This window comes from Equus caballus, chromosome 1 (genome assembly GCF_041296265.1).
Source record: "Equus caballus isolate H_3958 breed thoroughbred chromosome 1, TB-T2T, whole genome shotgun sequence".
NCBI classification, from domain to species: domain Eukaryota; kingdom Metazoa; phylum Chordata; class Mammalia; order Perissodactyla; family Equidae; genus Equus; species Equus caballus.
Window position 1 is genome coordinate 171,447,843 of NC_091684.1, and position 25,512 is coordinate 171,473,354.

Below are 25,512 nucleotides of genomic sequence, written 5' to 3' on the forward strand. Positions count from 1 at the left end.
CCGTAATACCGAGACGCAGCCTGCAGGGACTCCTTTAACACTTCTACGTGCCATGATACCACCAAGCTCCAGGGGGCGATAGGTAGCCTTTCCGTCCGCTCGGCCTTCCCGGGCCTGACTCGCAACAGCCCCACGGCGCTCCTTCCAATCAGTGGAGAGCGACGCGCGTCCTTGCGGAAGTGACGGCAGTTCCGAGCCTTGTGGGGGCGGTGGGAGCGATGAGGGGTCTGAGACGGTGATAGCCGTTGTGTGAAGATGGAGGTAGGAGCCTGAGCGCTAAGAAGGCTGGCGAGAGAGCGCGGCCAACAGAGTTGAAGCAGAGGCGGGAAGCCGGGGGGAGAGGCGGCCGACGGGAGGGGAGAGAGAGCGGGGTTTGGGGAGTGTTGTCAGAACGTTGGGGTCAATATCCGGCGCTCTGAGCTAACTCCCTGTTTCCCCTAACTTATCCCCGCGGCTTTCTTTTGGTTTCCAGTTTCCCGGAGGAAATGACAATTACCTGACGATCACAGGGCCCTCGCACCCCTTCCTGTCGGGGGCCGAGGTGAGCACGAGCTGCCGACGCTGCGCGGGGAGGGCGTGAGGCAGCGGTGGGGCAGGGTGGTGGGGAGGAGAGCGCGGACGCCAGGGACCGGGGGCTGGGAACCAGGGGCCGCGGTGGTGTGTAGGGAAAAGTGGCAGCTGCTTCCAGAGCCTTTGAGGACTGTGGGGAAGGGCTGGGAAGCTGCTGTCATCAGAAAAGCAGGACGTTGGAAAGAGCTAACCTATTTAAGAGTGATTCTGGATCGGAAGACAGAGTGGAATTGTCTCCTTTCGTTGGAGAGGAGTAACTAAACAGTCTTGGGGGATCTCAGCGGAAAGAAAATGTTTCAGCTAAAGAAACTGGGGTGAGAGGAGGAGTTTACCCAGCAGGGGTTAACTGTGGACATTTGTTCATTCTTGAAACGAACTCTGTTGAAGGGGTCTTTGTCTCATTTCAGCTTCCTACTCCTTGATGAAAAGAAGAGTTATGTTTACGTACATGGTGTTAGCTTGTTATGCTTGTGACAGGATAAAAGGAGATAATTGCCAGAAAACACGAAGGGAGTTGAGTAGAACATGTGTTTATGTTTGCCAGTGACTCAGAGTTTGGGCAGGTTACTTCACCTTCGTATGTCATAGTTTCCCCAGATGTCAAATGGCTGTAATAATAGTTTTTTGTGATGTGAAATAGAGGTAATGGTTATGGTGAGGTCCTTTAGTGGAAAAGTTTTTCGTGGCAAAGTTTTGGTTGAAATATTTTCATAATATAGATATGTATTAGTTATGGGCAAAAGAGAAAGATGGAACAGACAAAAATTAATCTCCTGGTCTTTGAGAAACTGAAGTCTTGAACTTTCTACCATCTTTTGGAGATTTTAATTTTTTTTCAAAAGTAGTTTGTATCATTCGCAAAAGTTTTTTACACCAAGAATTCTTATACCAAGAATGGGCTTATCCTATAATAAATCTTAACGTTTCCATGAATGAGAATTAGATTGACAAGAGACAGTTGGTAGTTTAACTTTTTTATTGCTATTTATTATTCTTCGCCTAAGCAGGGGAAAATATGAATCAAATGAACAGCAAATTTAGAAATGATATAAAATGAAAATCTGTTTGATGCTTTGCAGTCTCAGTGCCAGTTTCTTCTGAGTGATATGTCCATGGTTTAATTTCATTATTTGGAGTGTTGTAAATCTCACATTGGCCTCATCCACATGCAAGTGAATCATTGCCAATTTCTTCTAAATCAGGTCTCCACAATTTAAATTTCTTTATTTAGAGTGTTATAAATTTCACATTGGCCTCTTCAGAAACTTTCCAGGTTTGATTCTATCTTTGTTTTTACTTTTATGACTTTAAGAAATTAAAAAACAAAACTATTTTGCCAACAAGCTCATAACTAAATTTCAGTAGCTTCCTTTAGCCCAGGGATCTGTCTCCTTGTTAACAGTTCTCCTCCTTATTCCAACTTCTTCACCTTCCCTTCCCCTCTTATTTTTTTTTTTAAACATTTTATTTTTTCCTTTTTCTCCCCAAAGCCCCTCTGGTACATAGTTGTATATTCTTTGCCGTGGGTCCTTCTAGTTGTGGCATGTGGGACGCCGCCCCAGCGTGGCCCGATGAGCAGTGCCATGTCCATGCCCAGGATTCGAACCAACGAAACACTGGGCCGCCTGCTGCGGAGCGCGCGAACTTAACCACTCGGCCACGGGGCCAGCCTCTGCTCTCTTATTTTTTTTTAAGCTTTATTTTAATTAGTTTGTGGGTTTTGTCATATCTGGTCTTACTGTGAGCCACCCAAATATAACTTAGAACTAGGTAAAAGTAATATTTTAAAATTTTTCTTTGAGGAGAAGAATAACTTTTAGAGTTTTCTTGAAAAAAGATGTCCACAAAAGTACGAACCATAAAAAAAATTGAAAAATTGGACTTCATTGAAATTAGGAACTGATTTTCATCAAAAGACATCAAGAAATTAAATACGGGCCGGCCCGGTGGCGCAACGGTTAAGTGCGCACATTCCACTTCACGGCAGCCCAGGGTTCGCCAGTTCGGATCCAGGGTGTGGACATGGCACCGCTTGGCACGCCATGCTGTGGTAGGCGTCCCACGTATAAAGTAGAGGAAGATGGGCACAATGTTAGCTCAGGGCCAGGCTTCCTCAGCAAAAAAAGAGGAGGACTCGCAGTAGTTAGCTCAGGGCTAATCTTCCTCAAAAAAAAAAAAAAAAAGAAAAATTAAATAGGCATGCCACAGACTGGGAGAAGATATTTTAATACATATACCTGCCTCATATTCAGAATACATCAAATACTTCTGCAGAGTAAAAGAAAGAATCCAATTTAAAAATGGGCAAAAGATTTGAACACAAACTTCACAAGAGAAGATATCCAGATTGCTATTAGGCATATGAAAAAGTGTCATCATCACTCATCAGGGAAATGCCAGTTAAAATCATAAGAAGATACCATTGCACACCCACCAGAATCATTAAAATTAAAAGACTGACAATTCCGAGAGTTGACAAGGATGTAGATAACTCTTAATCATTGCTGGCGAGAGTGTAAATTGATCCAGTCACTTTGGAAAATTGGCTCTATCTACTAAAGATAAACATATACCTAACCAGTAACTCCACTCGAGATATACATGAGAGAAACAAGTGCATTTATTCACCAAAAACACATATGGTCACAGCAAAAGAAAAGAACAAAGTACAAATAAATGCAACTTGAGTGATCTCAAAAATATATTGTGTAGAAGCAGCCAGACGTAAAAGAATAGACACTATATTCATTTTTCAATGAAGATAGAGAATAGCCAGCACTCAACTATGGTGATATAGCGCCGGAAGATGAGAGGATGATGGAAAAAGACTGGGCCAGGGTTCCACTCTGCTGTACCCAGGGTCACTAGGAGGCAGAATCAACTTGACGGCACTAACAATAACAAAAGTATGGTGATAGAAATCAGAATAGTTGTACCTGTTGTGAAAGGGAGGGAGTATTGACTGGGAAGGAACATGAGAAAATCTTTTAGAGTGATAGAAATGTTCTGTATCTTTGATCTGGGTGGTGGTTAATTGGGTGTTTACATACATAAAAATTCATTGAGCTTTACACTTAAAATTTATGTACTTTACATAAGTAATAAAATAAAAAATAATTTTTTAAAAGGTGTCCAGAGAGGAGGCCTTAGCATTTATTACAGCATTCCTTGAGATAGGAAAACTCTATAATCTGAAAGGAGTTTAATCTTTCTGTTTCTCTCATTCAGGTTGGCTCTTACATAATGATACTGTGCTTTGAGCACTGTGGAGAAAATAAGTCATAAAGATACCTATTCATAATTAGGAGAAGTACGTATAACATTGGAACCAGTTAATGATTTCAGTCTGAATAGTTAAAATTTTCACTACTATATCAGTTTTTAAGAACAATTGACTATTTTAATAACCCATAGTACTAGTGTACTGTTTAGTAAATAGGTGTTGGGTTAAAGTAAATTTCTTTAAAATGAATAATCTGCACAAGAAACCATTTAAGGAAATAATTGGATTCTGTGTTTTGGTATGGAGGAATATGAATGGGAGGAAAATGGTATTTTTTACTTTTTGGTTCTCTCAAGAGCTAAGCATCCTTGTTTATAAGCTTTAATTCCCAAACTGCTTCCTTTCTCAAAAAGGCCCAGGAATTTAACAGAGAAGGAAAAAAAAGCTTAGTGAGAACGTAGCCGAGCTGCGTCATGTTCGTATTTTCTCCTTGTGTATCCATATCATTTAGTTTTACTTTAATATTTGTTAGTTTTATCTTTGTTTTGTATTTGATAGAGTATGATCCAGTTATGTAGTAGATCCACTAAATAAAATAACTTTAGATTTCATTATTGGATTTTACCCATAATATTACAGATCATTTGTGGTAGTAAAAGAGATTTAGAGTGGATCCCTGTGTTTATTCTAGCATGTGGTTTACCCATCTGCATTCTTGATCATTACAGCTATTTTACTCTTCTTACTTAAAGGAAGAAACAAACAAATAAAACAAAACCCCCAAAACACCATTAAAGCTGTGGATACTGAATTACAAAGCTGTTTCCACATTCCAGGGGGTGGTGCATAGAAAGAATGCCTTGTTAATGCCATACAATGAAATCTCTGCATGTCTGGTTTTTAGTGTAGTCTATGAGAGCATTCCAGATGGTTTTTAAGGGCTAGTCCTTTTTAGAATACTGGTCTCTTGTTTTAGATATGAATTTTTATTCTTTTTCAGTTCTCATTGAGAAATTGTATCATTTTCATGTCTCCTCAGAGTTGCTTCTTTATTTGTTGTGGTAAGCACAAGAGGATAGGCATGTTTTGCTTTACCAAAGCAAACTGTATCTTTAAAAAACTTGAAAACCACTATCATACACTATTAATCTAGTACAATGAATGTTTCCCCTGCTCCTTTTTCCTGTCCCTGTAACTTTTTTTGTTTGTTTGCGTAAGAATTCGTTAATAATCTTTGTACCCTCTTCCTGAAAAATGCTCACAGGAACCTAAACTGAACTTTTAGAAAGAGTCATGAACCTGAAGTTAAGAACTTCCACACAATAACAAAAATTATGAGTTGGTTACTGAAAAAAGTTCAGTTTTGGGAGACAGTTTTAGTTTCTCCCATCAAGATCTACCTACTCCTGTGCTCTCTGTGCTGCTCTCATGTAATAGCTCAGACAATGACCAAATTTTTACCATTCTAAGTAAAATAGTAAGGATCTTGGAGAAGGAAAATGTAGAAATGAAGCTATATCCATATCTTTTTGTCTTCTAGGAAACTTTTTTTCTGTTTGCCAGTGTGATTCAGCGAGATTGGGCATTTCACAGACATACTTTTTTCTCCCTAGTTACAACTAGCTGAAAATATTCTTTCTAGCCATGTCTTCATTAAAATAGAAATGGCGATATGAGTGAGACCCTGTCTGGATCTAGAAAAACCTTGAAGAACTCTTAATGAATGCATTGTTTAATCATGAAAAAAAATGTGGGTACCTATTGAATTTTATCTCAATAGATTGATATTTACTATGCCATGTGTCAGGTTGGTAGAATTTAAAGTTTCTGAAATTCCAGTTATCTGTGATGATTGGTTCAGGCAGGTGATAAGTTAATAATAATTTGGATATTAATATTATTAATTAATAACAATGGTTAGTAACACTTATTAAGCAATTATATGTATCAGGCAATGTGATAAGCTTTTGTGCACTAAATCCCATTCATCCTCATAATAATCATATAAGGAGATTACCTTTATAACTCCCATTTTATAAATGAGGAAAACCCATTCAAGGTCATATTGTAGTAAGTGGCAGAGCTGGAACTTGAAGCCAGACCTCCCTGACACCAAAGTCTCTTGCTATTATTTGTAATGTTTTAGTGCTGCAGATGCCACCATTTTATTTTTTTAGTGTCAAAAAGGGAACCATAGCATTTAATACATCTAAGGTCAGACATTGATGTGTTAGTTCCATGAAAGGTGGCGCCATTTAGAATAGAAAGAGTATATTGTTATTGGTGATTGGACTCAGAGGAAAGGATTTCGGATCTTTAGCCAGCTGGAGTAATCTTTTTCTTCTTTCATTGCAGAAAGGCTTGGTCAGAGCAAGACTAGTAATGTGTTCTGGAACTGTTAGAGAACCAGTTTGCCTCTTGGCTGTAGCTCTTATGAAAGTTTTTCTCCTCACTATTATCCTTATCTTGGCATTGTTGGGTTTTCCAAAAATCCTGTAAAAATGGGAATCTTATTTATTGTTAACATCATGATTTCTGAAATGGAGAAGAGGTAGAAAACTCGAAGTGCGTGTATTTTAGAGGGAAATAAGGTTCCCATGACAGTGCCTTTTCGGATCTTGCTTCAGAGGAACCTAAAACAACAGTCACAGGATAATTATCTGGTTGATAGTGAATTTCTGTGGTCTAATGGTGCGGGTGTAGTAATTGTGAAAGAATTGCTATCTGTTAGAATCTTTAGAGAGGTGTTAAGCATCATAGCTAAACAAGTTATAAAGGCTGGGTCCTTACTAATGGTGCTAAAAGAGTTATTCATTAGAAGGATAGGTATAATAGTTTACAACAGCCAAGATGGTAAAGGTAGAAAAGAGAGAAAGAATTGAAAACTGTGATTGATGTTCGCAGGTTTGTATGTGCCATATGACCAAGGGTATGAAGAAGAAGAGAGGCTTATTTGTAAAATTAAATAGGTCCTAAGAAATTGGTAACAAAAATAGGATCCAGGCTGAAAAGAGGTACATTGAGAATCTTCAGTACCTAGCTGTGTTCTTCATTTAGCAGTATGCCTTTCTTCCTCTTCCCACTAATTCTTTTTCCCTTTTTTCCCCCTACAGACATTCCATACACCAAGCCTGGGTGATGAGGAATTTGAAATCCCACCTATCTCCTTGGATTCTGATCCCTCACTGGCTGTTTCAGATGTGGTTGGCCACTTTGATGACCTGGCAGACCCGTCCTCCTCTCAGGATGGCAGCTTTTCAGCCCAGTATGGGGTCCAGACATTGGACATGCCTGTGGGCATGACCCATGGCTTGATGGAGCAGGGCGGGGGGCTCCTGAGTGGGGGCTTGACCATGGTAAGGGGCAAGACATCATCAGGCTTACCCAAGCTCATGGGTATGGTGTTAGGGGAGACAAAAATGACTCTCTATTCCCTATTACATTTGGATATTACTTATTTCTCATTCTTGTGGCTCAAGGCTCACCAACAAAGACTTATTTTCCCCAGAATAAATGGATTTATCATCTGAATCAGTTTTACTTGAAAAATGGTTTAAAATTGTAAAGTGTCCAATGTTAGCCCTGAAATGATAATGATTTATTATGATTTTTGAGGGGAACAAAGGTTTTTTCCCCCCTTTCAATTATGGCCTTCACATCCTAGGATTCAAATGTGAGTGTGGCACGTTGGGGGATTTATTCAAAAACAGCCTGAACCAGATGTATTAATTGGATTGGTGTGTGTTATAAATCAGTGTATTGAGCTTCCAGTGCATCTCATCGGCACATCTCCACAGACTATATTTGAGGCCAGACATCTCTAACATTGGCCTGATTTACTCTGATTGCCTGTGTATTGCAACTTTAAAAGCCATTATTTTGGGAGGGTACAGGGAGAAAGTTTTTCTTCACCCTGTGTGTCATCGCTATCTGCAGATTACTGAATAATTCATTTGCTCTTTTGGTTAACTTGTCCAAAATTAAGACTTACTGGTTGTTCTTAGTTATTTTGGAATAGGCCTTTGAGTACAAAGAAGTGACTTTACTAATTTCTTTACTTTATTAAATAGCTTAATATGTCTTATATGTAGACAAATTATTTCATGTTTAGAGTTTAATCAGTGATACAGTCTGGATAAGCAGTGGGTTTATAAACTGTCCTGAATTCAAGGGGGGAAGAGTGGTGTTTTTTATATTTAGTGTTTAATTAGTCCTTCTGCTTCTCTCAGGACTTGGACCATTCTATAGGAACTCAGTATAGCGCCAACCCACCTGTTACAATTGATGTACCAATGACAGACATGACATCTGGCTTGATGGGGCATAGCCAGTTGACCACCATTGATCAGTCAGAACTGAGTTCTCAACTTGGTTTGAGCTTAGGGGGTGGCACCATCCTGCCACCTGCCCAGTCACCTGAGGATCGTCTTTCAACCACCCCTTCACCTACTAGTTCACTTCATGAGGATGGTGTTGAGGATTTCCGGAGGGTGAGGCATTCCCTGCCAAAAGCAAATCTGCCATGACATTCTAGGATAGAACTCTTGGCATACAGATCCTACTCAATATTCTTTACTCCTCCCCTACCATCTCCTCTGCTCTTTTCTGGGTATGGGGTCCCGCCTCTCAATTTACAGTTTATAATGCTCCTCCCAATCCCCATTCTTATTGGTCCTCACATACTATACTAATGTTGTAATCCTGTTGCCTCTATTTTTAGCATTTTTGAAAATTCCATCCATGTGACTAGTTTCCCCAATATAAAAGTCCTTTTCTTACAGTTCTCCAGACGTGATACTTCCCTTCTTCCTCCTTGTAATTCTCTCTCTTTTCTCCCTGACAGCAACTTCCCAGCCAGAAGACAGTCGTGGTGGAAGCAGGGAAAAAGCAGAAGGCCCCAAAGAAGAGAAAAAAGAAAGATCCTAATGAACCTCAGAAACCAGTTTCAGCATATGCTTTATTCTTTCGTGATACACAGGCTGCCATCAAGGGACAGAATCCCAATGCCACTTTTGGAGAGGTTTCAAAAATTGTGGCCTCCATGTGGGACAGTCTTGGAGAGGAGCAAAAACAGGTGAGCAAATCATGAGGAACCAGTGGATCATGAATGTCCTTTCCTAAGCCTCATTTTTTTCCCATCTGTAATATTAGGCTATTCTTTTTTAAATTGCATGCTGTGGCTAACTCTAAAATCCACTACCAAGTTTGGATTTAGAATTTAGTTTAGTTTTTTCTCATTGCATAGTACAGTATACACTTGAAAACTATAGTTAATCTCCCTAAATTTAATCTGGATTAAAAAAATAACTGACCATTGTGGTACTACATAAATATAAGATACAATTGAAATTGAAAATGGCTGTAATCATTATTACCCTAGACTCTCCAGGTCTTATGTCAAAGTGAGTCTGCTACTTAACATTTGAAACAACAAGCTGAATTTATTATAGATAATTTGTACTGGTTATCTGTTGCTGCCTAACAGACCACCACAAATTTAATGGCTTAAAACAATGGCAGTTTATTATTTCTCATGATTTTGTAAATTGGTTGAGTAGTTTTCCTGGTGTTCTTGCCTGGGCTCATTCCTGTGGTTGTAGTTAAATGAAAGCTGGTATGGCTAACCAAGATGACTTTGCTCCCGTGTCTGGCAGTTCGTGCTACCTATTGGCTGGGGTTCCTTGGTTCTCCTTCACATGGCCTCTCATCCTCCAAATAGGCTAGATTGACTTCTTTACAGTATGGCAGAGCAGTATTCCAAGAGAACAAAAAACAGATGCCCCAAGGTCTCTTTGTGTCACTTCAGCCACATTCTAATGGTCCAAGCAATTCATAGAGCTAGTCCAGATTCAAAGGAAGGGGAAATAGGTTTCGCCTCTTAATGGGAGAAGAGCTATGCGGGAGGAATTCTTCTGGCCATGATTGTAAACAATTTACTTCATTCCTTCAGGAAGAGTATACTGGTTAGACACAATCCTAGGCTAAGCAGAGTACTGACCTTACATAGTTTTAGGGTCAGCATTTGTTTTGTGAGCATGGGTTAGTGTTAGCTTTAGAAGTGTAGTTATGCTGCCAAGACTCTTGTTGATTGGCTGGCTTTCAGATGCATGGTCACTGGTGAGTCTGCCATGGAGGCTTTCTTTTTTTTTTTTTTTTAATTTAAAGATTGGCACCTGAGCTAACAACTGCTGCCAGTCTTTTTTTTTTTTCGCTCCTTCTCCCCAAAACCCCCCAGTACATAGCTGTATATTCTAGCTGTAGGTCTTTCTGGTTGTGCTATGTGGGACACCACCTCAACATGGCTTGATGAACCATGCCATGTCCGTGCCCAGGATCTGAACCGGTGAAACCCTGGGTTACTGAACTTAACCACTCGGCCACGGGGCCTGCTCGAGGCTTTCTTGATTATTTAGCTTTCAGAAGTGTATTCACTGAAAGGAGTTGTCAGTATTTAGACTGAGATGAATTATCATTCATTGATGAATAATATAGAATTATCAGTCTTTTCTGGGAGTATGGGGAGTTTTTAAACAGTCTCTCTTTCTTGCAGGTATATAAGAGGAAAACTGAAGCTGCCAAGAAAGAGTATCTGAAGGCACTGGCTGCTTATAAAGACAATCAGGAGTGTCAGGTAAGAGAGTTAGGGAAGGGTGGATATTTGAACCAATAAAAAGATGTTTTGAGGTGTTTGTTAACAGAAGAAGTAAATACCACCAAGAACCTGTGGAACCTATTAATATTATTTAGTATTAAAAGCTTAAAAGTATATAACAGCTTTCCTATTGTTTCCATCATAAAATCTTACCAATGTTTCTTTTTGTTGTTTCCATTGTTTACTTCAGCGAGGATAGCACCCACAGCTGCTCCTTTTCTTTCTTTCTTTTTCCAATCTGTTATCGTATCTTTTCTTTTTTTTTTTTTTTCAAAGATTTTATTTTTATTTTCCTTTTTCTCCCCAAAGCCCCCCCGTACATGGTTGTATATTCTTCGTTGTGGGTCTTTCTAGTTGTGGTATGTGGGATGCTGCCTCAGCGTGGCTTGACGAGCAGTGCCATGTCCATGCCCAGGATTCGAACCAACGAAACACTGGGCCGCCTGCAGCGGAGCGCGGGAACTGAACCACTCGGCCACAGGGCCAGCCCCTATCATATCTTTTCTTGAGAGGTGATTAGAGAGAACCTGTCCTGGGAGGAGAGTAAATCTCCCAATAACATTTTTTTTTGGTCTTCTTTTAGGCCACTGTGGAAACAGTAGAATTGGATCCAGTGCCACCATCACAGACTCCTTCCCCACCTCCTGTGGCTACTGTTGACCCAGCATCTCCAGCACCAGCTTCAACAGAGCCCCCTGCCCTGTCCCCTTCCATTGTTGTTAACTCCACTCTTTCATCCTATGTGGCAAACCAGGCATCTTCTGGGCCTGGGGGTCAGCCCAATATCACCAAGTTGATTATTACCAAACAGATGTTGCCCTCTTCTATTACCATGTCTCAAGGAGGGATGGTTACAGTTATCCCAGCCACGGTGGTGACCTCCCGAGGGCTCCAACTAGGTCAAACCAGTACAGCTACAATCCAGCCTAGTCAGCAAGCCCAGATTGTTACTCGGTCCGTGTTGCAGGCAGCAGCAGCAGCTGCTGCTTCTATGCAACTGCCTCCACCCCGACTACAACCCCCTCCATTGCAACAGATGCCTCAGCCCCCTACTCAGCAGCAAGTGACCATTCTGCAACAGCCTCCCCCACTCCAGGCCATGCAACAGCCTCCACCTCAGAAAGGTAGAATCAATTTACAGCAACAACCACCTCCTCTGCAGATCAAATTTGTGCCTCCACCCACTCTGAAAATGCAGACTACCTTAGTCCCACCAGCTATGGAAAGTAGTCCTGAGCGACCTGTGAATAACAGCCCTGAGGCCCATACAGTGGAGGAAACCTCTCCTGAGACAATCTGTGAGATGATCACAGATGTAGTTCCTGAGGTGAGCCTCTGTTTTCAAGTCTTTCCTCTAGACCAGCGGAAATGTATGAGCATTTTTGGTTGATTCAATAAAATTAGGGTTGCTGCTAGCATTTGCAACCACTAAGAAACATCCTGTAGAGGACAGTTTCCTGTACTGTGACTTATCCCACCTAAGAAACTCTGTAGTGTCCTTGGTGAGAAACATTAAGAGGGCCTCCCATCCGAGTCAACTCCTTAACCAAGCAGAGGTAATACTATAGTTTGACTGGAGAGGATACAGCCTCAGCATAGAGTTATTTTTTGGAGGTGTCTCCCCGAGGATCCTAAGCTTTGGAGATAAATCCTATTTCTCCTAAATCTTGACTGCTTGACTTGATGTCTTAAGTTGGGGGATGGATAGCTAGAAAAATTGAGTCTTTCCAGACATAAACAGACATCAGATACTCTAGTTTTAGCTTGTGCAGGACCAGTAGTCATTTTAAAATACAGGTCTGTTTGAGACTAGCTTCATATTAATGAAGCAGTGATTTTAAAGAAAAATGAATACCCCTCCCCCCCATCAGCAGGAAACTGAACCTCCAAGTTCTTTTTTCCCTTTTCCTAATGGCACATTTTGTCTTCTTTAGCCCTCCCAATCTTAGTTGAGGTGACACAACCTCTACTCATGCTCTACATTTTTTTAAAAGATTTTATTTTTCCTTTTTCTCCCCAAAGCTCCCCATAGATAATTGTGTATTTTTAGTTGTGGGTCCTTCTAGTTGTGGCTTGATGAGTGGTGCCATGTCCGCACCCAGGATCTGAACCCGTGAAACCCTGAGCTGCCGCAGTGGAGCACGCAAACTTAACCACTTGGCCACGGGGCCGGCCCCACACTCTACTTTTGATTTGATATTTTCAGAGGAATGTTATTCAAGTGTGGCATAAAGCCAGTGATAGATAAGATTAAAATTAAAGAGTATTAGCATATGGCCAGCATTCCCTTGATAGGAAAAATCTTCGTCAGTCTGCTTGGCAAAATTATAAAGCTGGATGGATATGGAAGGGGAGACTAAGAACTCGCCTTCTTTTGGAACTTCACCCCCATATGTGAGGGATTATACACCTGTTGCTCCATTGGGTCCCAAAGTTAATTTGACTAGCTAGCTAAGCCAGGTAGGTAGCAATCTAATCCATCTTCGGTGCTCTCTTCCTTTCATAGGTTGAGTCTCCATCTCAAATGGATGTTGAGTTGGTGAGTGGGTCTCCTGTGACACTCTCACCCCAGCCTCGATGTGTGAGGTCTGGTTGTGAGAACCCTCCTGTTGTGAGTAAGGACTGGGACAATGAGTACTGCAGCAATGAGTGTGTTGTGAAGCACTGCAGGTGAGCTTATAGTTCCCTTTCCTATAATTCAGGTATTGCTAAATTAACTGTGTTGGAAAACATCGTAACCCTGAGCATATAATCAGCATCACCTTACCTTAGGTAGAGTAAGTTGCTATATATATGTCTGATTGCAGAAGTTATAGAAAAGTTCCCCTGCTTAAAAAAAGACTACATGCCACATAGCCAGAGATGACATTAATTAGTAGCTCCTGCTTTTCAGTTACCACACTACCTTTGTGTATGCTCTTTAAAATATGACACATTAAGCTTAATGACTATGAATATTAGCTTATGTCCTAGTACAAATCAGACCACTTAGGGAATTAGAATTTGAGGAGGAATGGATAAGTGGTAAGTAGCACAATATGGTGCTAAGTGCGGCGGGAATGGGAGTTGAGGGGAGAAGTTCTGAAGATTTTGCCCACCTCCCAAAATTTTCCTGGGATTTACCTCTATCCATGAAACACGGCGTTGGTATTTCCTATCTCAAATGCTCTTCAGTAAATTAAGATTGCCTGTACTTCTGACTTTTAGGCCCATTGCCCTTATATTCTTAATGGGTGGACATCATCTCACCTTGATGCTACAGATTATCAGGGAACCTATTTGTTTAAGACTAAGTTAAAAAAAATTCCTCTAGGCTGTAATTTTAAGTTTGTGTGTATCTTTTTCTCTCTTAGGGATGTTTTCTTGGCCTGGGTAGCCTCTAGAAATTCAAATACGGTGGTGTTTGTTAAATAGTCCTTCCTGTTCTCCAAGCCAGTGAAGACTCATCTGCTGGGAACACGTCCAAGAGCCTGTTTTTAAAACACAAGCTGGGCTTCTGGTAGTGCCTGATCTCAACCTACGGTGATCCTTCATGCTTCTCCCCTTTTCTCTCTCTTCAACTGGGGCCAAGCTATGGAGCAGGGATTGTTTGCTGTATCTGGAATTGCTTTTTACTTTCAAGTACAAGCAGAAATACCAGTGATAACAGAAGAGGAAAGGGTGAAGGGAATATGGACAAGCGGAACATAGTGGTGGAGGGGGTGGGGGATGTTGTTTGAGGAAACTTGTTGGTGTAATTGTCATAGGACATGCCTAAAAAATTATTAAAATGATGGAAAGTACTCAGACTTGAGCCTAGGAGAAAATACCACCATGTGCATCCATTTCAAAGGGGATGAAAGGTTGCATTAAGGGTTACCACTTAAACAAAGACTATTACTATCACATCTATACGTTGCTTTGAGAACAAAGGTTTTCAACGTAGTAGGCACACTGGGCTTTAGGAAAAACATCATCACCTAGGATTTTATTTATTTTTCTTTACAAATAATATTTCTGTGGTCAACATCCCTCCTTATCTGAGTTATCACAGTTTATGAGTGTAAACGGCAGACCTCTACATCCTTAAATTAATATGAGGTTTCACCAAAGTCTAAAGAAGTTGTGTTCACTTGTGTTTGATGAAATATCTTTTAAAACAAAGGCCAGAGGTGTTTTCACTTACATAATATATAAGCTAATTTTCTGCATACCCTAGGCACTTATTTAAATTTAATCTAAGATGTGCTTATTTCATTTTTCTTGGAAATAAGCTCAAGAATAATCTAGCAAAGCCACCTAGTTCTAACAATAAGCAAATGTTTAGAGCATGCTGGCCCTAAAGATAATAACCTTAAGTGAAACTCAAATCTTACCTTGAAAAGTACTGTCCCGAGAACCCCTTCTTGATTACAATGTTCATGTAGTACTAATTGCTGTCACTTTGAGCCAATGCAGTATAATCAACATCTTAATGTTTTCCATGTATTCATTTAGTTTGAGCCCTTACAACAACCCAATGAGGTAGGTAATATTCCTAGTTTACATACAAGGAATCATACTGAGAGATGAGTTACATAAGATCAGATACTTTTAAGTGGCAGAGCCAGAATCTGACCTTGAAATCCCAACTACAATACAAACTTTTATTTAAATAAGGAAAAAAGCTATTGTACAAATATTACTTTTCAGGTGCAGCCTGCAAAGCCATGGCTCTGGATGCTTAGCTCTGTGATGAAGTGCTTCTATAGATTCTTGGGTTTAGAGATGATACCATCTGGATACCTTTGCTTGAACCGGGCAACCACATCTGGGTCTAGTAGGTGGATCCCATCCAGTTGGTTTCCAAGGGTGATCCTGAAGCAACAGGAAAGAAGGGGCAAACCACAAATCCTGGAATTAAAAGACTTAATATTGTTAAAAGATGCTTACCTTTTATTAAGACTACCTAGCATCTCATCAAATAGTCATGCCAATTCTTTTTAAAAGACCTTAATATTAAAATACGACTGGTTAGGAATTGGGCACAGATTGTGGTGTTAAAACAGGTTAGATCTGTATTACTTAAGGGTTAATAACTGATGGCAAACCAGGCCTACTTCACAAAGTTGGTGCTGCCAGTGAGTATTCTTTGGATAAGTAAAATGCTAGCAGCATGTCATTTAAGCTCTAACAGGATGAAAGATACTAAAATTGTTGACAGGTAATACATAGATTCTTAGTAACCACCAGGGGGCAGATTCAATACATCCTATAGATTAACTGAGGAAGATCTTGTAAAATCAATTGGAGACCTGAGAGAGCAGTGGTTTGAATCCTAAAGCCTGTTGGGTTTCCAGTGAAATGCAGAATCCCATAAAACAGTTTAAATACAATTGTAGGTGGTTTATGAATCCTCTGAAGCCCATTTATAGAGTAGAGGAATGTGAAGTGAAGCTCTACTAACTTCTGTCCTTGACCATAAACAGTTTTGCCCTTGGGGGCTAGCATGTTCTCTGGTCACTTTACCAGTTGGGTTGCACATTGTGAGGTCGTCCAAATAACTCAATCTTGCGAGTGCCAGGGGATAGTCTCTCAATCATGCCATAGATTTCATCTGGTTTATGACTAGTGGAACGAACCTAGGAAATAAAGGCTCTAGTTACTTTTAAGTTACGCAAGATTGCCTTTCTAGGGCTTTCCATTTATGTTTATGATCCAAATGAGAGAACTTGAGCTAAGAATACACCTGACTTGAGTAACTGATACCAATTACAATGTGGAACCTTTGGATACCTGGGAAAGCACGTACCTCAGCTACGATCACATCACAATCCAGACCCTGGTTGAAGCCTTGGGGATTTCCTTTGACACCAACCTGCCCGCCACAGAGAACAGATTATCTTATGAAACCCCAGCATTTGAACTTTTTCTCAATAAGAAATCCAACAATTCCTCTTTTGCTCCACCTACTGAATTGGGCCACATTGCTGCTCACCAAGCAGTGCTCCTTCCCATGGTTCAACCAGTGACCTGTACGTCCTGTCCGAATGATGCGCTGCAGCTGATTTGTCTTCACCCAGATAATTTCATCTACCCGTTCATAACTGTGGAAGAAAGAACTAGAGCTTTAATTAGGCTTTCACAGTTTAGGGGTAGCACTATCTACTCTACAAAAGCAAACAGTCACAGAGAATACTCCGGGAGAAGGGAACCCATATCTCAACTATAGCAATTGTGTGTGTATTTCCCTCAAAAGAAAGCAACACAATGGTTGCTACTCACCCCCAGAGGTTCAGACATTCTCTGCCCAACTCCATGGCCCTAGAAAGAAAGAAGGGTTAAACAGCTACATCCATGCCCCTATTTTTTCTCCCTTCAAGACAGATAAGTGTTTTCAGTAGACATTCAGTGAATATGAACATGCAAGACACCATTAGGGCAATAGGATGGATCAAAGAAGGAAGATAAAACAGAGTATCTATGTTCAATGTCCTTACCTTTCAGAAAGAACAAATGTAGAGTTAAATAGAAATCAAGGTATTATTTGTGTTACAAACAGGCATTAGGTCTCAGTAGGAAAAAAAGGGCTGATTCAGTCATATATTTAATAGCAAGGCTAGGAAAACCCAGGATTTTATTCCCACCCGGTACTCACTCTGTACTATATCTGCCCATACCTACATATCTTTGAACTGCATTACCTGCCTGTGACCCAGAGGAAGAGAAAGCCATCATCCTGCAGTACTGGTATGTTGAGCCTGCGCATCTCATCATCTGTCAGGGTCCCATAGGGCAGCTCCATGTGAATATCCCAGGGTGGGTCAGCCATCACAACTGCAAACTTTCCCAAGATACTGACGTCCAGGTAGCGGATATCACAACAGATCCACTGCATGAGGTGGTATTTGGTCATCTTCCCTTCCTTCACTCTCAGATTCATGGCCCCAGTCCCTCTTTGCCATTTGATTTTCCTTCTCCCTTATAAGCATATGTATCCCACTCCATTCCCAGTCAGCAAGACAGATTGCTGACTATGCCCTGCTTTCCTACAAGTACAGCTGCCCTACTCAGATGCAAGTCCGTAAGTTGAGATCAGTTTTCTGAGCAGACAAGTACCTGAGGTGGGAAGAGTCGATCTGCATTGGAGTCACCTCCAACACTCTGTGTAAGAGCAAGCTCCTGGCTCGGTGTGTGGTCTTTGCTCCCAGGAGCCTCAGAATCCATGCAAGCATCAATTTCATAGTGAACATATTTGCAGGTATCCATGTGGAAACATGTGTTAAGGAAAGAGCAGTCACCTAATGATTCATCAGTATGTTTATTGATGATTCGTCTGGGGAAGTAAAAAGGGAGAATCAGAATCGAAATGGTGTTCCAAAGTTAGATCCCACAGTTCAAGTTCCAAATGGTTTCAAAATTTCCTGTCTTATTACCCTCTCCTAAAATTCTCTCGTTAGAGCTTCTCCAAGAGTTTTCAGAAAAGGGAGGCAGGTGACATGGAAATCCGTAATTTACACTAAAGAGTTATAAATCCTCTCTGAGCAAAGACTCAATTTCCTTATGACAGGAAGTAACAAATGGCTTGCTCGATAGAACAGAATAAAACACTAACCTGAGAGCTCAGAGACAGAGATGCCTTGCTTTTGCAAGAAGGGGCATTTAAAAAAAATCTCACATCTACTTGTGAGTACAGCCGTATTCCCTCCTGTGGAACACTACTTCTGAAAGTATACCTTCACAGTCCAGAGGTCATAGACAAACCCTAGACTAAATAACAGAATTAAAGACAGAACTCCTATGACTGGAAGGAATGTGCTGAAAAGGAATGACTGCTTCTAGGAGACCCATCCCACCTCTCCCCTCCCAAGAGACCTGAAGTGCAGCTTGCGACAGGGCCGATCAGCATCACTGGCTTTCATGCACTCCTCTTTGGTTCCATAGTCACAGAATTCTTGCACTTGGGCCCGACCTCGTGAGCGAAATTTTTCAACAATGGATTGTTCCTTGGCTGTTGTAGTATTTAATAGTTCTAGGATCTCCTGACTGACCTGTGACAGAAGCAGCCTTGGATTTAAAAGGGTTTGGAGATAAAATTAGCCCTTAAACCACCTCTGTAAATTCTACTTGACATTAATGTCCTATAAGGGGTAAATGAGCTAACTTAATATGGGAAAATCGGAGTCCTGGAAGAGCTTTGTCACCTTTCTCACAAATCTGCATTTGGGTTGGAATTAAAATACAAGCAGCCTCGTTCCTACTGATAAGCACGCTAATCCTCCCTCTGCAAGAAAGCACTCCTTCCCACAAAAACCACTCATATTTATTAGGTACTGAACCAAAGCACAGTGCTAAGCACTTTACTGTTTAGCTCAGAGTCTACGTAACAATTCTGTAACGGTATACTAGTTATCCTCACGTTACAGATGAGAAGATCAAGGCTCAAGAGAAGTTAACTAACTTGTTCAGTTCACACAGCTAGAAGTAGCAAATGGATGCAAACTCATGTGGATCCAGTATTTATACAAAGAACTACTACACTGCCAATGCATATTGTTTAATCATCAATTTTCATAACTAGTGGTACATATGACTGTCTTCCAATATTCATCTCCTTTCTTCTCCCTCTATTTCTATATTTGGATTCTACATTTAGATTCCTTTTCCCTTGATCTGATGATTCTTCCAAACAGATCCAATGACAAAGATTCTCTAAATCAGAATTTCTCAACACTGGCATTATTGACATTTGGGGCCAGATAATTGCTTGTTGTGTGGGGCTGTCCTACTATGATTGTAGGATGCTTAGCAGCATCCCTGGCCTCTACCCACTAGATGCCTGTAGCACTCCCCTGTTCTGACAACCAAAAATGCCTCCGGATATTGCCAAATGTCCTCTGGGGAGAAGGAGAGAGGCAAAATCACCCCCAGTTGAGAACCACTGCTCTCAACCCTCATTTCTAAGAATTGCTCCTTGCCCTAAGGGTAAATTCCTCTCAACCAAAGCTATAAGACAAAGAGTATGTGTGAAAGCACTTCCATCTACCCACCTTCTTGCTCTGCTGTTCCTTGGTAGACTGTTGGTTCAGAAGGCTCTCTATCTCCAGATCAACATCTGAGGCAGCATGTTTCCTTGATTTCTTGGTTGGTTCTTTGACTGGTTCTGATGCTGAAGAGGCCAGACCAGAGGCCAAAGAGCTAGCAAAAGCAGCTACTGTGGTTGAGTCCTGTTCTGCACGCCGCTTCTGCCCTGTGATAGTCCCTGCTACTTCACCGGGGCCCTTCTTTTCTGCCACAGCACCCATCATGGCAGAGAGCTTGGAATGATCAGCATAGGTTACAAGAGTGGGATGTGCGTCATCTTGTAGGAGACTTCTCTTTACCTCAATCAACTCCTGAGCTGCAAACTTCTGTAGGAGGCTTTCCACCCCATCTTGAGTGGCAGGGGCATCTGGCTAGGGAAGGAGGGGAGGGGAGGGCAATAAGGCACAGACCATGAACTGAAGAAAAGAAAAAGTGGCAGATCCCAACCTTGTCTTATCAGTTCATTACCGTGGAAATGGCAAGACGGATGGACACAGCATCAGTGGGCAATGTTAGGGCCAGATCAGAGAGGTGGTGTAGCAACTTCTTCTCTAATTCGGGGTCTGTAGCTAGTTCAGGAGCTGCTGAAGCTGTGCTGGGCTTAGGGCCACCAGAAGTGGGTGCAGTAGGCACTGGGCTATCACTACGGAAGGTTGGAGACAGTGCAGCCTCTGGATTCCGTAGATCTAGGAATGAAGACAAGTGAAAATGAAAAAGGGCAACCACTGTTGGTCTATACATTCATTCATTTCATGCAGGAAATCCTATGACCAAATTTAGCACTCGTGTGATTTCCTCAATCACACTCAAGTATTCACTGCTTTGACAAGACAATCCTGGATTTTCTGGGAACTGCTTACCTTTTCTCTATTGGGTGAGAAATGTCTTCCTAATTCCTTGTCCTTGCTGTGCTTCAAAGGAAATAAATTAGCAGCATGGTAGATTGAAAGGTCCATACCACCTTCCTTCAGTCACTCTAAATGACAACTGATATAATCAACCTGAATTTAAAAGCCAGAAATATTTTCAACAGCTGAAGCTGTGATCAGATCTTTTTGAGAAATGGAGTTTGAATTTTACTGAATTAAGGCCACTGGCCATCAGAAGGTGTACAAAATGAGAGTGTTGGGGGTTAAAATGATGTGGGCTTTAACACTCAAACACAAAAATCTTATAAAACTTTGCTGGTCATCAAGTGATATTTCCTAACTATTTTGATCATCTAGTCTACTACTTCGCGAGCTGGGTGGCCACCATAACCTTAATGAGATTTAAGAAACTCGAATCAGGACAAAATATTACCTTTGGGAAAGGCTAAAATCTGTGATTAGTTAAAATAGAGATGAAATATTAAACTCTCAGGATGTTTTCCTAAGAATTCTAACATTCAAAGAAATGTATTCTTTGAAATAACCTAAATAAAGGCTGGGGTAATTTGTGTGTTTCATCTCTACCTATTCCCACAATACCAAATATCAGCCAAAGCTCTGGGACAGAAGACAATATATGTTTAATCACAACCTCAAAAACACTTTTATAAGAGTCTTAACCATATTATTAGATGGATATATTAGGAGTCTTAACCATGCATTATTAGGTGGATATACAAGTCAAGAGATATTTACATCCAAAAAAAAAGTATTTACATTCAAGGGAGAATACAATCTTGTCAAAATTATTAAACATGTTTAGCAAGGACCTGGATGAAGTATCAAGGCCTTAGTGGTTAGGTCTGCATAGGTACAAAGTTTGGTTAATACCAAAGTGTGGTTAATACCATGGAAAAGTGAAGTGGAACTTAAAATGACTGAGAGCAATTAGATTCATTCATCTAAAGAATATGAATTTAGAAATGGAGATGTGTAAAGAAGTATAGCAAAAATAATTACAGCCTTTTTAAGGAATTTAAAAAACCCACGAAACTACAGATAGATGTCATTTGTCTCTAAAATGACAAAGACAAAGCTGAACACAAAATAGTCAATGATCTATTACAGTGATATAGTGGTTTCTGAAAGATTAATTTTGTAGATCACTTTGTTAAAGCAAACAACTACTGGAATTCTCAGGTCCCCTTTTCCAATTGCCACTGCTGAAGGTAAAACAAATTATTCCACACTAAATTAAATAAATCTCCCTGGAAGAAATGCACTCACCCAAAGCTGTCGTAGCTTTCTACACTGCAAAAAAGGCCGAGGGGATTAAAATGGAGTAACAGGCTATCCATGTGGACAATATGGGGAGGTGACAGAACAAAGCTAGATTGCCTCTTACTGAAATATGTACAGTGAAAACTCAATAACCTACAGTGTCCAAATGTAGTAAATTGGTGAGTTTCTAGTTACAGGAGAAGGGAACTATTAGCCCCTCTTCTTTTTTGCTGATTGAGCAACTAATCCAGATAGCCCAAATCCCACTGTTGCTTACCTGATGATCACTTGAAGGGCCTCTACAACACACTCCACAGTTTGTTTGTTTCTCTGACTTCTCTCAAATATTATCCAAGTACAATCTGTTTTGCTACAATGTATTTATTCAGTGCAAATCAGCTCATACGCAATTAGCAAATAAGGGACTGTCAAAATAACATGGAAAACTTGCTGGTTCATACATGATGTTTTTCATCATGCTAATGTTTTGAAGTGCCCACAGGCAAATTTTCTCACAGTTAAAGCGAAAACTTCAGCAATATATGAATACCTAAAGGAAAAAAAGTGAGATTCCTACAGAAATGCCTTTTAAAAAAATATGACTGGTTTAGTGGCTTCAAGAAGTGCTACACTTGGCACTATGTTAAGCTATCTGGGAAGCTACAACTTCAGATGAAGAAACTGCAAAGACATTTCCCTTGGTTAAACAAAAACAAGACTGCTGGATGCAAGCAGGAAGTAGGAGCCCCAGGGTATACAGGCTATGCAGATGGAATGACTTTCATTAAAGGTAGAAACACCAGTAGAGATTCAACTATGCTGCTATTTTTAGTAGAATGGCATAAGCGCACCAGTAACAAAGTTATAGGTTTTCAGCAGGCTTCTTCTAAACCTATCTCTTCTATAAGCCCTGCTATTTTTAATGCAGGTTTTTGCAGAAGCAGTTTTTCAGGAATATACATATATATAGCAGAAATGCCTCAATCACTTCTTCCAAAATGGTGTTTTTGAAAAAGTTGATGGGATACTTAAGCCCAGTAACAGAAGTCTATGATAAATCAAGAAGCAACTGGGTCATTTGTCTATGACAGAGATGTAATTGTCACATTTTCTATCTAAAATCGATATGCATAAAATAAAAGGCTCAGAAACAGGAAACCAAAGAATAAGAAGAAAACAGAAAACAGAATCACAATAAGACGTCAAAGCAACTGAAGTTTATATTATCAAGAAAAAAACTCTCCCTCTTTGGTAATTCAGTTAACTACTCCAATGCTTGATTGCTAATCAATTCCTGATCATATGACTTGCACTTCTTCCTCTACTCACTCTGCCCTCTTAACTTCTCTTTTTCTAAGTCCTATACAACCCTGAAGACCAAATTTCAAGTGCCAACTCCTCCACGATGCCTTCACTGATTAAACCAATTCTTGTTACTTCTCCCTTCACTGCACTCATTGTGGACTCATTCATTTGGCATTTTACATACATCATTTTGTATTTCTGACTTTTTATAAGTATCAATCCTTTATCCCCAACTAAAATTTCAAACTCATTGAGGGCAGGGACAATACCTTACTTATTTTTGTCTAACTAGACTAACGCACACTGTAGATACTCAATAGATGTTTATTTATTATGGTGTGAGAGTCCTGCCAAGGCATCTTCTAGTTCCAGGGGCCAGAAGATGAGCGCATGGACCTAATATGCATCAAGATCAGATTTAGAGATGGACTCGAGTATATAAACACTGGAACAAGCTACCACAAGGGTGGTATGGTTTCCCTATCCTTGCAGATCTTTATCATTGATTTGCCGTAAATAATTCGGGGCTTGTACTGGGGATGGGGGCGGGGGGGGCCGTGGGCAGGAGCTGACAATCTTTTGAAGTTCCTTCAAGTTTTATGACTGTGACACGGGGGGCAACGGGAGGGGAGAAAAAGTTAAAAAGTAAGAAACAAATGTTTTCAGATTCCCGCTCGGTATGTAAATGCCTACGACAATACCAGTTTCTCTACTCATTTAGCAACACCCAGTGCCAGTTCTGTGAGGGCCACTGCGCTGGGCACTGTGGTTATTAAGGTTCGGTCCTTACTCTCTGGTGTCCACAGTCGCAAAGAAATGACCAGTACAAAGCAGTCGCTATAACCGAAGGAAGAAAAAGGCACCATGGGAGCAACAAAAGGGGACTTGATGCTTCAAAGGACAGGTAGCTGAGAGGCCTCGGCAAAGGCGACATTCTCATAGACAGAGGAGTCAGCAAGGCGGACGGGGGTGGGGCCCGGGCACCCGTCCCAGGCAGGTGAACTGGAGGTACCAAGGCCCGGGGTGGCAAGAAACCGCGACTACTTGCCGGAGGGCGCGGCGTCTGTGCTGCCGAGCGGAGAGGAGAGTACTAACCCACGAGGCGTTAAAGAAATGGCCGCTTGGGGAAGGGCGCCGACTCTGGAGCCGTCTTTTTCTCCAGGGTCCCCTCCCGCCTTCGCCGGCTAAGCAGCGACCCGACAGCCCCGAGCCTCACCCAAGTGCCCCGAGTCCTGCTTCCGCCTCCGCTGCAGCCTCTCCCGCAGCGAGTCCAGCTGCTTTTTGTGGGCCTGGATAGAGCTCCACGTGTCCGACATCCTAGTCTCCCAACCCGGACACGTCTCGAATCAGGCGCGGCAGACTAGCACCTCCCAGCCCCAGCTTCAGGAAATATCCAATTCTCACGCGGACACCCAAGGCTAACAGGAAAGAGATCCCGGGAGATCCACTAGACCGAAAAGTCATTTCCGTCTTCGCCCTCGCTTTGAAGCTCAAAAGGGAGCCACCTTAGGTGTTGGCAGAATGGCGGATACTTTTTTTATTGGAGCTCTCGCGTGCTTCCGGGTGCCGTGAGGCTGTGGTTGCCATGTTGGTGCCTGGCAGAGCGGCCATGTTGCTTGTAGACGCGCATGCGGCCATGTTAGATTTAAAGGGCGAGTCCTGTGAGCTGACCTGGGTTTTGAACGTGCTCGTAGAGCTGCACGTATAGTACAGATTTTGAAAATGAAAGATCACTAATTCCTTTTCACAGTTTAATACTGACATACTTTTTCCACTGAAGATGTTGTAGGCTTATGTTTCCATGCGTTCATTTACAAAGATACAACTATTAAATTGGTTTCCAATCTGTGGGTGTGTGCCCGTACTTCTTTGAAGGAGGAGGAGGAATGATGGAGCAGAGATATTATAAGGGATCTACAAGTACATATGCTCACTCTTCTTACTTATACCAAATCTGCAAGTATTGTATGTAATACATTAAAATAGTCTTCATAAGGGGGCACTAGGGGAGGTTTCTGAGGTTCTGCTTGCATTGCATTTCTTATTCTGGGAGCTGGTTGCATGAGTATGTTTATGAAAATATTTTGGTACGTGCACTTCTCTGTATGTGTAATAAACTTTTAAATACAAAAGTTCCTTGTTTTTTTAACTTGTTTTTAATGGGGTTTTCTGAATGGAAGTATTTGGGAACCTCTGATTTATCCAATGTGTCAGAAAGAATAGCTTGAAAAGCCATGGCTCCTGTTTTCAAAGAGTTTCTGGTCTCCTAAAGGCACTAAAACCCAGCTTATTAATATTGAGCCATCTTTACAGCATAAGGCAGCATGAGCATAGGCTTTAAAAGATAAACGTAATTGCAAAGAAGAGGAGGACTCCAAACCCAGATGACCCAGGAAGGCGTTGGAAAGGTGGCATCAAGGTTCAGGCTTGAAGTGACAGTTCTAGCTTCACTAAAGCTATGGGAGAGAATTCCAGGCCAATGACATGATAAAAGCAAAGGTCTAGACTAGAGTTAGGAAAGGAGGATGTATGCCCCTCTAATCCAGATTAGTTTGCTAGAACATAGTGAA

General features: G+C 41.2%; 2 protein-coding genes across 4 annotated transcripts; one reads left to right on the forward strand and one right to left on the reverse strand.

Annotated features, from left to right (window-relative positions):
• The first annotated feature begins 36 nt into the window (after window positions 1-36).
• Window positions 37-14,227, forward strand: TOX4 (TOX high mobility group box family member 4). Its single transcript, XM_001505162.6, has 9 exons — window positions 37-261; window positions 473-541; window positions 6,907-7,149; window positions 8,023-8,283; window positions 8,637-8,867; window positions 10,344-10,424; window positions 11,029-11,772; window positions 12,952-13,115; window positions 13,799-14,227. The coding sequence occupies exons 1-9, from the start codon at window positions 256-258 to the stop codon at window positions 13,857-13,859; spliced, it is 1,860 nt and encodes a 619-aa protein (XP_001505212.1). The 5' UTR covers window positions 37-255; the 3' UTR covers window positions 13,860-14,227.
• Window positions 14,228-14,993: 766 nt separating this feature from the next.
• On the reverse strand, window positions 14,994-24,491 carry METTL3 (methyltransferase 3, N6-adenosine-methyltransferase complex catalytic subunit). 3 transcript variants are annotated; one of them, XR_011428043.1, is made up of 11 exons: window positions 24,159-24,491; window positions 19,956-20,173; window positions 19,454-19,858; window positions 18,279-18,454; window positions 17,523-17,739; window positions 17,108-17,295; window positions 16,689-16,727; window positions 16,377-16,510; window positions 16,216-16,281; window positions 15,933-16,045; window positions 14,994-15,281 (listed from the first exon to the last, which is right to left on the reverse strand). XR_011428043.1 is itself a non-coding variant. In XM_001505163.5 (11 exons), the coding sequence occupies exons 1-11, from the start codon at window positions 24,256-24,258 to the stop codon at window positions 15,170-15,172; spliced, it is 1,743 nt and encodes a 580-aa protein (XP_001505213.1). In that variant the 5' UTR covers window positions 24,259-24,484; the 3' UTR covers window positions 15,050-15,169. The 3 variants fall into 3 exon arrangements, 2 of the variants coding, with proteins under 2 accessions (XP_001505213.1, XP_070096489.1); XM_001505163.5 differs by having other exon boundaries at window positions 15,050-15,281; window positions 16,402-16,510; window positions 24,159-24,484; XM_070240388.1 differs by lacking the exons at window positions 14,994-15,281; window positions 15,933-16,045 and having other exon boundaries at window positions 16,086-16,281; window positions 24,159-24,484.
• Window positions 24,492-25,512: the final 1,021 nt, after the last annotated feature.

What these genes read in the sequence shown, in the direction of transcription:
- TOX4 (XM_001505162.6), top strand. An exon ending in CCTTCCTGTCGGGGGCCGAG is followed by an intron (nt 542 to 6,906) that starts GTGAGCACGAGC and finishes TTCCCCCTACAG; the next exon opens with ACATTCCATACACCAAGCCT. An exon ending in TTGGAGAGGAGCAAAAACAG is followed by an intron (nt 8,868 to 10,343) that starts GTGAGCAAATCA and finishes TCTTTCTTGCAG; the next exon opens with GTATATAAGAGGAAAACTGA.
- METTL3 (XM_001505163.5), bottom strand. Translation starts at nt 24,258, where the DNA reads ATGTCGGACACGTGGAGCTCTATCCAGGCCCACAAAAAGCAGCTGGAC. An exon ending in ATCGACTCTTCCCACCTCAG is followed by an intron (nt 17,296 to 17,522) that starts GTACTTGTCTGC and finishes CACCTCATGCAG; the next exon opens with TGGATCTGTTGTGATATCCG. An exon ending in GTGATGTGATCGTAGCTGAG is followed by an intron (nt 16,046 to 16,215) that starts GTACGTGCTTTC and finishes TTTATTTCCTAG; the next exon opens with GTTCGTTCCACTAGTCATAA.